Source organism: Rhamphochromis longiceps, linkage group LG8, assembly GCF_057381845.1.
Source record: "Rhamphochromis longiceps isolate RC_006_pf linkage group LG8, R_longiceps_female_GT1.1, whole genome shotgun sequence".
Classification (NCBI taxonomy): domain Eukaryota; kingdom Metazoa; phylum Chordata; class Actinopteri; order Cichliformes; family Cichlidae; genus Rhamphochromis; species Rhamphochromis longiceps.
The window spans coordinates 29,080,782-29,094,542 of NC_140564.1; the positions used below are offsets into that span (position 1 = coordinate 29,080,782).

A 13,761-nucleotide genomic window follows, 5' to 3' on the forward strand; every position below is an offset into this window, starting at 1 on the left:
AACTTGTGCATTTTCACCAACTTGAAGCATAAATATGCCATCTATTTCTATTTACATGTCATAAAGCTACAATCCATGTTTCTGTTCTGAATTTCAAACTGTTGCTACTTTATATCTCTGTGCTGTTATTATACAATTTCTTCAAGTACAGCATGATTGAAAAATGATGTTTTCAGTTGAAAATAATCTACAAGTTGCACAAGTACTCTAAGTCACCATCATCTATTTCATAGCAAGAAGTATTAATATATTTTTTTACACATTTCTATATTACAATAAAATTCCTGCGTAAAAATGAGGCCGAAAAAGAAGAAACAATATTAGCATAGAATCTCAGATATTGCCATGAGTGATAAACTGTAAATTACTAAAAATAAAGATAAAAGCAATAAAAGAAAATTTGCTAAAGAGAGAATTAATGCATTTCTCCAAGTTTGACCTATTGGTTCTATTATCACTGAGATTTAGATAAACCAAAACAAAAAAAGCAATAAAATAAAATCTCCAGAAAGTGACTTGTGAGATTTAGACACCTAGAGTTCCAGGGAGGGAGAGCAATTTGTTACAGTCTACACTCCATACACACACACACACACACACACACACACACACACACACACACACACACACACACACACACACACACACACACACACACACACACACACACACACACAAAACAAGCTCAGTGGCTTTGAAACAGTAAACCAAACAACACCTGTCAACACCCATGTAGCTCGACTTCCTCTCCTGCAATACTGCCAACGTAGGGTCTAACGGTGTAAGCTGCACACGACAGAGAAAATCCAGATAAAACAGTGGTTAAACATGCTTCAAATATCCTCAGCGATGAGCACGTGAAGATCCCTTTCCTAGTCTGAATAAACTTGAAGACCCCTTTCACATATTTTACAGAAGGAGTTTAACTTTCCAGATCGCACACTGAAGCTGCTGATGTGCAAATGCAAAGGTAAATCTATCTCTTTAAACAATTTGACCACATTTACATGTTGGCCCAGGTCTGCACTGGAGGTTTGTTACTGTTTATTGGAAGAGATAGTTGTATTCGTTCAGGACGAACTCCACTATCTGGTTCTGGAAGACCATGTGCATCGCGATATTCCCCGACTCCATCTCTGGCCGAAGAAGCGTTGGGCCGAACACAATTGCCACATTCTGTACAGTCATACGATTATCCTGCCCATATTCAATAACCCTGTGAAAGAAATTCAATAATTATGACAAATCCTCTCAATTTCAATATGAATATAAGCACAGTAAGCAAAATAAATAAATAAATAAATAAAAGATAAAATGCAAAGGACAGAAAAGTAAAGTGTCACAAACCTGTGTAAATGCCCGAATAGAAGCTTCATGGTGTCGTGGTTTGGAGCAGGAAGTGACTGGATCAAGTCATACATGTGATCCCGTTTTGTGTTGAAATCACCAATTCCTAGAAATACATAACAATTGTTAATGATCAATGGCAACACTCACTGCAATTTCACCTGTAAAAATTGATGATATAGCGCTTAGAATTAGGCTTATTGTTAATTAAAGAATGCTCACTGATGGCTGAGATGAACTTATTAAAGTGGCTGTATGGGAAAAGCGGCTCAGAAAGCTCCCGGAAAAATAACTTCAGCGCTCCAGTGATGACGTGAACATCTTCCCACTGACCGTCCTCGAGGTCCAGTTCATCTGTTTATACACAACACATGCACTTGCTATTAAAACCCAGCAGGGGTCACTGCTGTCTAAAATGAGCCTATGAGATCAACACCACAGTATGTTCCTTGCCCATGAGGTGACTGACTGAATTAATTAGTTTAACACATTGATTGATTTTACCGTGATCGGCCTTGAAGCGCAGTTTCTGAATGACAGCGAGGTTCCCACTGACTCTGTAGAGTCCATCAATATCCAGACCTAGAAATCAGCAAGTAAGCACCAGCGAGTCAGCTGCTTGATCACGCACACAGGAAGATATACTTTGTAATTATTCCACTGTGATATAAATAAGGTGTTACCTCGCCTTTCCACTGCATTAATACATTTCTCTACAAAACTCGGTACTGTAGTCTTTTCATGTGCGCACAATGTCGCAAGGTCACAACCAAAGACATTTTCTGCAAAGAATTAGAAGAGTTTGATTACACACAATATCAGAAATGAATATTAAATATACTCATAACTCTTGAAGACATCTAGTTGGACGAAAGCATGGCTATTACACACTTCCTTAGAATTTCATTGTGTTTGTTTTGCCATTTTGCTGTCCATGCACTAGAAATAAGCTCTAAACAGAAGTGAACTGAACTGAAAAGCGGGTAGGAAAATTCAAAGCAGCTCGTATTTAAATGCTGATATAGGCACAACATCAGTGCTCAGTGTTTGGGAGGCACAAAGACTGATTTTTCCCTCCTATTCAAATCAGCCAAAGCCTGCAAATGACAACAAAGCTCTACATTTCCTCGTCTGAAATCACCTCTGATGTAGCCTTTTTCTTTGACCGTCTGCAACGTGGGACGCTTCATGAGGAACTTCATCAGTTTGGTTCGGACCTTCTTCTGCTCTGTTTCTGCTGCAGTGGTGGTTGCAGCTGTACTTGTAACACTTCCCCTTGCTAAAGATAGCAACAATAGACATTTAAAAAGGATGGGAGGGTAGCTCACAAATGTCTTATCTATCTAACTGAAGCACAATCATTATGCTGCTCATGCCACAGTTAAAATCAGAGATAATTTGCTTTTTTTTTTGCTGAAGTAGAAGAAGCTGTACTTACATTTTCTCTTGTCTACGGCACCTCCCACCTTCTCATCTGTGTTGGGGATCTTTTCATAAATGTCTGCATCCTCCTCCTCAGAATGATGTTCCTGGTACTCCTGGTAAACACAGACAATCAAAACAAATGAAACTTGATGTAGAGTTTTTCTAATTTTACCTTTTTTTAAAGAAATGTTCCATCTAGTGACCACGTAGCTAAAAACAGAAATCTACTAGCTTCTTAACTAGGAAAAAATGTGAGACAATTGTGTGTTTTCTAATGCTGTGGTTTTCTACACATTAAATGAACTTGATATTAGTTTTAATTGATTTTTGTTTTTAGCCAGAGTTACGCTAGTAGTCTAGAACCAAAGAGCCAAAGAACATCCAGCTCCCGGTCTCTGGACATCCAGCTTTGTAGGGGTCGCTTGCAAGATTGTCCAGAATGAATGGCACCCCTTTGGAGGTATAGCCCAAAATACAGTCCCATAAAGTTATGTATGCTTTCCCAGTGTACTCATCTGTGCTAATCCAAAAGCATGAAGCTCAGATGTTGAATATCCAAATATAGCACTTACACAAAACTTCATTGGCAAATAAGCTAATGTTTAAGGCTTCATCTGAGCTGAAACATGAGTACATTTGTTGACACGGCAAAAGCTTTTTCTTAAACTTTGAGCAAGTTCTACCTGTTTACCTTTGGGTATTTAACACTAATTATTAGGGACTTCAGGCGTGAAGCAGCAGCAGCAGAGATCTGCCTCCTGTCATCATCACCATCAACCACAACAACCAGAAGTTTCTGTTGTGATCTTCTAATGTCTAGTTACCGTTGGGTGCAATTAAGCTTTGGTGGTCAAAATCTGGCTCCCTGTAAGTGTTGATTTATGCCATTTATTGATACAAAATTTAAGAAACTTGATGAAATATGCGGGTTTGTTTTGTGTAGGAGCTGAATTGGAGTGAATATCTACACAATGTTATTAACAGGAAATGGAACAGATCAACTTCTATAAACAGACGCAAATTTAATATTTTCATATAAGAAAAAAATAGAAGACAAATAAGCTATTAAACCATTTTAATGCAGCCTAATTTTGATTATTCTGTAAAAGCAGTTTAAAGACTTACAAGTTGCCTTATGGTGTCCACTAAGACTTTATGCCAGTCAGTGATGATGCTTTCGGTGTCATATTGCAACAGAAACTCCACACCATTCTTTCCTTTTAACTGAAATGCAGAAAAATCACAGATTAAAAGAATTTATATATATATATACATTTTTATTTTTGCAAGCACAAACCCAAACATATGATGTGACTCATAAATCGCTGCTAGATTATTTATAGAAGAGCTCCTGTTACTGACTGAACTCGCAACACTTTTTTCAAAGAGGAAGTGAGTGAGATCTTATTTTAGCTGTGCATTTATGGAACCAGCTCTACTAAAGCACGAACACACCCACATATACAAAAAAACATTAAATCGCACACATAGAGAGACGTCCCGCCCATATTGAAAATGAAAACAATTCACTGCTCTCTTGAACAATAAGAGCTGTAAGGCCTTGAAGAACTGAAAGACTAATGAATCTACAGCTCCTTTCTTCAGGAGGAGGAATGAAGCAACTTGTGTGGCAAATAAAAGCTACATGTAACATCATTATGTTCGCAAGTTAGAAAACTACACAACCCAGCTAATACATACAATATATGGACAAAAGTACTGGGCACCTACACATTACACCTACAGGAGTCGCTCGGCTGTGGAAACCCATGACATGACGTTCTTGGTGCAGTTTTCGTGCTGATTTTAGTGGCCGAGGAGGTGTGGAACTGTTTATTGACTGAGTCAGCAGAGTGCTGGCGATTTTGATGCATTGTATGCCTCAGCACCTCTGCCCTGTTACTTTACATGATCTGCCACTCCATGGCTGAGTTGCTGTGGTTCCCAAGTGCTTTACAGTTGATCGTGGAATTTCACAAACTGACTTGTTGCAGTGGTGGCCTCCTACTACAGTACCATGCAGGAAATCTGTGAGCTCTTTAGAGTGAAGCACTCCTAGGCTCGCTGTTTGATTATACAACATTATACAACTCTGGCAAAGCCGCTGAAAACACCTGAATTCAAGGATTAACCCTTTAAACCCTAACCTAATTTACCCTTTACAGCAGGGGTGTCCAACTCCAGGGCTCAAGGGGTGGTGTCCTGCAGGTTTTAGATGTATCCTTGATCCAACACAGCTGATTTAAATGGCTAAATGACCTCCTCAACATGTCTGGCAGTTCTCCAGAGGCCTGGTAATGAACTAATCATTTGATGCAGGTGTGTTGACCCTGGGTGATATCTAAAATCTGCAGGACACCGGCCCTTGAGGCCTGGCTTTGGACACCCCTGCTTTAAACCCTAACCCATCGCCGGTGACGGGTTAGGGTTTAAAGCAGGAGTTTTTATTGGAGTGTGGCCCAATACTCCCCCCCCCCCCCCCCCCCCAATACATTGTAGCTAATATTACTTCTATAACTGCTAGCTGCTAAAATGATCTTTTAAGGAAGTGAATTTTCATATATTTAGCGAGCTTTTGATGCATTTTCATAGTGTTTCGGATCTCAGTTCTATAGTTCGAGGTCAATTGTCTTCCCCTCCAGTGGGCATGATTTTCAGTGTGAAATGTGGGGCACTGAGTGCCCTCCTCTTTTCTCTGTTTTTCTGTTCTCTGACATCCTGCCAGTGACATCAACCTCTGTATGCTATTGATGGTTATTTTGTTTCATAGACAAGAAAGAAGGCTTCCCGTGGGACCTATAATCGAGGATGCACAACTTTAGCAAGTGTTTGTTTTTGTGTTTGATGCTGAACACACTTGGAATAGAGGACGAGTCTATGCATAAGCAGATGTTTATATTCTTTTTTTTAGTATTTCAAATGAACAACAGGGATCAGAGTTTTTTCCCTTCACAGTTTGCAACTGTAATAAAAGATGCACATCTTGTGACCGCGTGTGTTCTGAATTAAATTAAAATTAGACCTAAATATAAAGCTTGTCTGTTATACTGTTATACTTCTACGGCATCTGAGACCAAAAACTAGCACAGCAGGCTATAACAAAAAAAGTAGAAGAAGAAATCATGCAGTTTTATGTCTTTGAAATGCGGCTCTGATGCTAGGATATCTCATTTTGTTAAATATCTGCATCTCTGGTGAGAGAGAAGAAAGGAATCAAGGATGTACAAGCTTAGAAATGAGCACTGTCAACGAACACACCTCTAAAACATTCTTTTTGCTCGATTTGTCCTTTGTGGCCCAGCCAATCGTTGCTCCGCGCAGATCCACCGCAACCTCCGGGACAATGTGATTGGTTTTGTTCTGCAAGGAGAAAAACAAAATCCAGGTGTTTACAAAACTGACGGCACGGCATTCCAAGAATCAAGATGCCTTTAATAAAAGATGTGGCTGTCCTTGGCAGCTCGTGACCCGAGGGCCTTAACGCATTCTCATAAAGGTGACACCTCAGCTGGCAACACGTTGCAGTTTAGGTTTTCCTTTCCCTCTCTCAGGTGAGAAATGTGATAGTATCGTGCAGATGATAAGAACAGATAGTTTATATTTAAAATCAAGAAGAAAGAACTGAAAACTTATTTCATGAAGAGTTGTGACTACATTTAGTCACAACCCTGCCAGAAATGAGCAAGAATGCTGTGTCAGAGCTCCTATTATTATGCTCATATCATTAATATGAGCGCTTCCGTTGTTAATACAAAGCGTATACTATACCGCGGCCCCTGATGATGCAGATTTTGGGTCCTTGTGGAACGTCAGCACCCCTCCATGGAGAACAGTCCACGTTGGGGCCCAGTTTTTCCTGGAATGGGAGAAGATTCATAAGTAACACAGAAACTCGAGAAATGTGAGTAAGATACTTGCAAAATACACCTCAAAGCAACCTCTTACCTTACTTTCCTTCCATTCTCAGACACTTTTGTTTTATTAAGAATTCCAGCTTTCTCCAAGTTCTGCACCTAAAAATACAAACAGTAAACATCTTTGAATTGTTAGCAGATCATGTTTAGTTATCAGGCTTATGAGTAAAATTTACTTGTGGGATGAAATGAAGGGCAGCAGGTTGAACGCAAACGTCTTCAGCAGCATTATGCATACAGAGTATATTAAACAGCACTGCCTTCTCTATTACAATACACTGCATAAAGAATTGTTATAATTATTAATTTATTTTATGTTTCACATCCAAGGGTGCTGATTTTACTTCGCAGCAGTTTGCTTCTTTTCTTTTTTCACCCATTCTGTTGTAGATTTGCTGTTGTGCATGGGATTTCTGTCCTGTAGCATGACCCAGCTTTACCTGTCAGACAGATCTGTCCTCAGATTGGGCTCTAGAATTTTTTACTATGCAGAGGTCAACTCAATGACTGCAAGGTGCTCAGATCCTGTGGCCGCTAAACAAAACCAGATCATCACCCCTCCACCACCAGGGTTGACAACTTGTAGGAGGTGTTTGTGTCGATACGCCATGTTTGTTTTTCACCGAATGTGGTGTTGTGGATTATGGACAGACACCTCCACTCTGGTCTTGTCTGTCAAAGGTACCGTACAGTACAAGAGTCTGGTGGTTTGTTCAGATGCAGCTTTTCAACACCTGAAGACTAGCTAACTGTCAAAGTTTCTGTTTTTATAGAGATGGTTACACTCACCGATGATCAGTTAATCCAGTTTACTTGATTAACAGCACCTGACTGTTATTTAGACTCTTATTTCTTCTTACGGCATCCTTGGCATACATTTTTGCAAAAATTTGGAAAGCTTCAAATACACTAACATGACATGCACAATGTGCTAAAACTATGCTGTTAGTCCTGTTATGTGTTGTTTAAGGCTTTAAGGCAACAGCACAGCAGCTTTTCTCTAGAACAGGGGTCTTGAACAGACAGTGCCAAATGCAGCTCTTCTGCCCATCACCAGTGACTCCCTGTGGCTTTGACAAAACCCCGCCCCCAAAAAACAGATGAATATGAAATTGATCAACGTCTCAGTAACAAAGCTGTTTTCAGCTGCTCCCTCAAAATTGGTCACCACAGCAGGTAGCTCTGCATTCCTAAAACAAACCCCAAGGGATCTGCGTCCCCTCCCCAGACTGAAACAGGAAATTTACACTTGTTAGGCAACTGTGTGAACCACAACACTAAAGAGACGCTAACACCACAAGACTTCTAAAACAGTGAGCCACTATATAGTATATAAGTAAATGTCAACCCAGTGTGTGCAAAGTTGATTTCCGGGGGACTACTTTTAGAGGATACGCATTGATCAAACAGTGGCAGGGTTGTGTAAATTTTCAACATTCTTATAAAATTAAGTACAGCTGCCAGAATGAGAGCTCAACAGATAAAAATTCTAGGAAGAATCAATTTTGGTTTAAAGTAAGAAAAAAGAAGAACTTCGCATAACTTGTCCTTTGATCTACAAGAGTGACTTTCAGGCCGGATCTATCACAGTTTCAAGACAACAGATCTGTCTTCAGCCAGATGCACATTTAGGCAAAAACATACAGCAAAGGGTTTGCAGGTTTCCAGCAAGGGTGAGCAATGGGGTGATTTCAATACAGTACAGTATTTAATGCATGGAATGAAACTGGTTGAGTGCAACAAATGCTCGGCTAATTATCTAAAAAAATGACACCTTTTGCCCATCATAGATAGATGCACCTATCTATAGATCAAGGGCAGGCAAGCTCTCTAACTAACCACCCACATTATAGCGCAGCCACTTTGAGGTCAGATAATAAGGATTTCTCCAGGGCCAAAACCCAAAAGCCTTAAGAGAGAGACACAGAACTCCTTTCAGTTAAAGGTGAAGATCAGAGTAATTTTGTTGCTACTGAGAATTCATCAAAAGCAGTCAGTCAGTACAATCCTTGGCAGGACATAAGCTCCGCTCACATTTTGCTGCGTCTCAGGAGAGTTTCCTGTACTGGAGCTGTCACTGGAGCTGTAGTCTGACGTGTTCCTCCTGTGAGTCGGGGCGAATCTCTGAAAGACAGTGAGGAGATTTGTCATTCAAAAAACCCACAAAGCTTACCCAAGCATGTAAATTTAAATCGGTGTTATCTATTTATCTCCATGCTTCACATGCATAGGTGCACTGCAGCCCTGAAAGTTTTTAGACTTTATTTGCCACAAGGACTCAAATGCTCTGGATTAAAACAGTCTTTAACCTGTTAATCCCTGACTATGCAGGTCATGTACTGAAGAGTGAGCGTCTTGTGCACTGCCCCTTGCAAGCTCTACCCAGGCTATCTGGCATTGTGTGCTACGTGTGAAAACAACTTTGGGCAACGTCCTGACTTGATTCTCCAAACACCACCTTAATACTTAGTTTTTAGTTTGACTGTAACATCTGTCTAGGGATTGCAGATATGAAATGTAGTTTCTTGGCTTCTTAAATCTGTCACATTTTCTCAGTGTTCAATACTGAGCACTATCCTTGTTAATATGGCATTAAATGGTTAGAAGAACAACAATCACCTAACAATATGCACTTGGTTTTAATTTTTTTAAATACACAATTGTATTACCTAACTTATTATTATAATTCTGGTCTTTTTATGTTTCAGGTGTGCGACAAAAAAGAAAACATAAACTGTTGCTTACAGTCTTTGTCATCATTCAGCCTTTTCACACTAATAAAAAAATGAAACTTTATATCAAAAAGATGACAGTTGATCCAAAGCCTGTTTTTCTTGGTTTGAGTAAACTCTTTGGTTCCAGTGAAGAGAAATCCAGTGTTGTGCCCTTGAGCAACACGGTTGCTTTGAACCCCTGACTGCTAGAGGTGACTTGTTTAGCACAAGCCCTTTATTGTATACCAGAAGTCGCAGGTGTTTGTGGAAATATCGCTTTTTGCTCTCCCTCATCCTCCCTCTCTCTGTTTCTGTAAATTAGCGTGGTGTGGAGCTAATTTGCCTTGCTAAATAAGGGTTAAAAAGCATAGTAGTGTTGATTGTTAAACAGGTACTTACCCTCACCACTTTTGCCTGACTAAAGCTTTCTGTTTAACCCAGGCGACACACCCTGAATACGTGATACAGCTTGTGCTTAAACAAGCATGTGCTATTAGTGGGTGTATATGCATGTGCATGTTCGTACCCCATCTTCCTGGGCAGAGCTGAACTGAGCAGGTCCCACGGTGTGTCTCCAGTTTTTGATGACAGACATGCCATCCACCTCAACGCCATTCTCCACCCTCAACTGGCCATAAGCTACAGGGGCCTAGAGGGACAAAACACAGTTTAGTTTCATTGATTAAATGCAAGAAAATGAGTGAAAGGACGCAACTTTAAGGATCAGTGTTGCTTTAATTTAGACAAGTGAAAGTTTGATCCTACTTATCTGCCAAAGGATATGAAATATAGTGCTTTAGTTAAAATTCATATTCAAAATTTAATCCTTATTTCAGAGCCTGAGTATGAGACGGCTCAAACCCTCAGGTAATCTGGAACAACTACCTGTCTCGTTACACTCTGTGTCTCCCTAAAACTTTTATACTGCAAGCTAATTGAATGAGCTCCCAGTTTATAACACTAGCTGTACTCCAGCATTAGCAGTATTCAAAAATAAGCTAAAATCATCCCTGTTTAGTTAAACCTTTTAGCAGCATAAAATGATCACTTTATTAAATGTATGCTACATTTATAGATTTGATTTCTAGGACCGTATCATTTTTACTGCTCTCCTGATCATCTTAATATTATTTCAGTTTTAATTCTGCTTCTTAACATTGATTTGAGTAATTGATCTTCTCTTCTTGCCTACTGTCTTAGTGTTGCATGCAACTGCAACTTTTGCGGTAGCTTATGCATTGTGCAGAGAATTGTGCTTCTACTCTGTAAGAAGTTTTCTATGAATATACATATAAAGTTACGCTTGTTTCCTGTTTATTCAAATCTACTATGCAGTAAGTAGACGGGTACAGGAGTGGCAGTGGCTGTGGTTTAGGAAGTAGAGTAGGTCATCTACTAATCGGAATACTGAAACCCGAGTTGCTCATCGAAGTGCGACTGTTTGATAGAAACACCTGGAATAAGTAAAAGTTGCTGTGTGAATGTGTGTGTGAGGGATGAACGAGACATGTTGTATAAAGCACTTTGAGTGCAGTACAATAGAAAAGTGCTGTATTCAAACTAGTCCATTTAGCATTACGTAGAAATTGATTTTCATAATTTATATTCAAACTGTAAAAACATGTCTAAGAATCAGTGATAATCTTGCATGAAAAACGCTGTCGACTACTTTGTTAAGTGGTGTGAGATCTTTACCTCGGGCAGGTTCCACAGAGACCTGGAGCCATCTCTTAGATAGTAGTAGGTCTGCCCCTGCTCATCCAAAGATTTGATCCACTGTTACACACAATGCACTTGTTTTAGTTAAACATGTCTCGGTGTTACAGAAAAAGTTAATTACTGTAAATAGTTAAAAAAAATGTCTTGCTCAGGTAGTTTCACTTCCTTAGAGCTAAAACAACGCTCACACATGATCTGCTGCATGCTGCTGGAGAAAATGTTACTGAAAATGGTATCCACGCTAATCTCAGTGCAGATGAGGACTTTGTCGCATATTTGGATGTAATGTAATTACAAACTAAGACGCTTGCAAATGCACATCACATGACCAGTCATGCATGGGCTGGGCGCGCATGGTGCAGCATAAACAGGAAGCAGAGAACTGGTTTCTTCTTGAAAATACTACAGAGGAAGAATGGCAATAGACAAACAGTACAACCAGAGTTTTTTCCACTTTGGCTGCCAATGAGGTGAAACTGTTACTGAAAGAACTAAGTGGTAATTTGAGGACAGAATGTAGTTTTACAAAGCAAACCAGGACTGTAACTGTGATTTATTACTAGAGGAAATCTAGGTAACAGGAGAGGAGAACTCAAACAGCCCAGATATGATGTTTATCTTATTTGTTTTTTATGACTAACAAGACCCGAGCACCACCCGAGCACCACTTCAAAAACTTTCTGTTTGAGTCCACGAAGAATAAAACACTGCTCCATATTTGAACTAACACTAGGGTTTCCATAAGACTTTGTTTTAAAGGTCTTAAAAGTGGCGTGGATGCTTGGCATTAACGCACTAAAATGACACGTTTTTTGGCAAAAACATATTACAGTGAATGGAGCCTGAAATCCTGTCCAGGAGTCAAACTGGGTGGACTGCACGTGACGATTTTGTAACTTTCCAAAACAGATCCATGGTCTGTTCACACAGTAACCGGACAGAAGTGTGTGATGGGGAAAATATGCAGTGTTTGTCATTTTCTCTCAACTCTATTCTTAGCCACACTAGCTACACGCCTCCCTGGATAATTGCACAACTGGAATGACGTCAAAACAATCACAGATAACATTGATATACTGGGTTTCCAAACAATCATCATGGTAACTATGCTGGAACGTGTTTGAAGCCGTTTCATCACATTTTCAAACGTTTTGCAGGATAATTAACCTGAATTCTGATTGGGCAGACCTGATCTGGAGAGTTTTCACTGGTGAACACCCACGTCCCATCTTTCTCCACAGTGAGGTTCCAACCAGCCGGGGTGTTGCGGTCCAGGTTGGCCCTGGGGATTACGGGCCGGGTCACATGGGTGAAGCTGTAGTCTTTTGGGATTGGGGCTGGAGGTCCTGTGGCATGGGTGTCCTCATAGCCCTCTGGTGGATCTGCAGGCGGGTAATCCTCCGAGGGGTAGTCCTCCTCCGGTAAAGGAGGCTGGGGATGAAGACACAGTACGTTAAGTTACACATAAGTCCCACTCAGGGTTCAACACATGAGCTGTGACCCAAATGGGTTTTGTTTTATTTTACGAGGAAAATACTAAACCAAAACTAGGAACTGGTTTGATTTGGCAAAGCAATGCATAAGCACTTAAAATATGGAAAAGAGTCAATGTGGTTCTACGTGAAAGTCTCAAAATCCATCTTCTGACAGTTTTTAAGGCTTCAAATGAAGCAATTTCTTTTCTTTTGCAAAAGTAAGAAAGACAAATGAAAGGCCTGAATGGAAATAGTTCCCCCTTTGCAAACTTTATTGTAAGCATAACATTAAAAAACCAAAAGATAAGTGAGACTTTATGTCAAGGATAAAATAATTATTGTCACTTTATGTCGTTTTTAGGCATTAAAAAGCATCAATTAATCAGCAACGTAAAACCCTTATGAACTGTCGGGATTGTATATATATCCATGCCTTGATGTAAAAGCAATGAATTCATTAATTCACCAACTATGTTTTTATAATCATGCTTGTATATTTCTCGCAGTCAAGCCTGCTGTTATTGTGGTGGGCTAAAAAAAAAAGAGCAGAAAATGAATGTGTATTCTGATGAATTCCTAATGTCGTAATCATGAGTCAACTCCTTTATCACTGCATAAAGTTCCTTCAGACAAATTGGTGACCCGGCCTTTGGTGACAGAGAGGCCCCCAGAACCTCTCTGTTTCCACGATGGAGGAAAGCTGGCTTAAAGGAAGCTAAAATGGCTTGTTCCACACAATGTAGGAACCCGAGACCACATTAAGGCCCGGTATAAAATAATTAAGGCTTATTTTCAACTCTGAATTATGCAAAGTTACTCTAATAAGTCCAAAATTTCTAATGAGGAATATAACATCCGCCTTGCACAACCCCCAACAAACACAAACATATCCAGCACAGAGAAAGAAAAAAGCGCCTTTACTCCCTGGAAGAACTTGCTTATTTCATCACGATTACAACATATGAATTTCACCAGAATACACATTCACAGATATTACTGCTCAATTTTTAATCTTTTTTACTTAGAACTGCAGGCCTCCCTGTAAACACTGATAACTCAAGATTGAAGAACAGTAATACCAACATTCATGAAAAAGTATTAATTCATGCACGTTGGTTCATGAGATTTTGATGCTTAGCTCTGTGATATACCATCATGGTCAGTTGC

The 13,761-nt window shown here is 39.8% G+C and overlaps 1 protein-coding gene across 1 annotated transcript in view; it reads right to left on the bottom strand.

Annotated features, from left to right (window-relative positions):
* Window positions 1-578: 578 nt before the first annotated feature.
* Window positions 579-13,761, bottom strand: part of arhgap27 (Rho GTPase activating protein 27) — a 30,219-nt gene continuing 17,036 nt past the window's right edge. The window contains exons 3-17 of the mRNA XM_085416929.1: window positions 12,308-12,550; window positions 11,096-11,176; window positions 9,927-10,049; window positions 8,721-8,810; window positions 6,718-6,785; window positions 6,541-6,628; window positions 6,031-6,132; window positions 3,898-3,996; window positions 2,786-2,885; window positions 2,489-2,626; window positions 2,031-2,129; window positions 1,852-1,929; window positions 1,570-1,701; window positions 1,348-1,453; window positions 579-1,216 (exon numbers count right to left, since the gene is read on the bottom strand). Of these exons, the coding sequence (XP_085273055.1) occupies window positions 1,045-1,216; window positions 1,348-1,453; window positions 1,570-1,701; window positions 1,852-1,929; window positions 2,031-2,129; window positions 2,489-2,626; window positions 2,786-2,885; window positions 3,898-3,996; window positions 6,031-6,132; window positions 6,541-6,628; window positions 6,718-6,785; window positions 8,721-8,810; window positions 9,927-10,049; window positions 11,096-11,176; window positions 12,308-12,550 (1,719 nt within the window). The 3' untranslated portion in view covers window positions 579-1,044. The remainder of the gene's footprint in view (window positions 1,217-1,347; window positions 1,454-1,569; window positions 1,702-1,851; window positions 1,930-2,030; window positions 2,130-2,488; window positions 2,627-2,785; window positions 2,886-3,897; window positions 3,997-6,030; window positions 6,133-6,540; window positions 6,629-6,717; window positions 6,786-8,720; window positions 8,811-9,926; window positions 10,050-11,095; window positions 11,177-12,307; window positions 12,551-13,761) is intronic.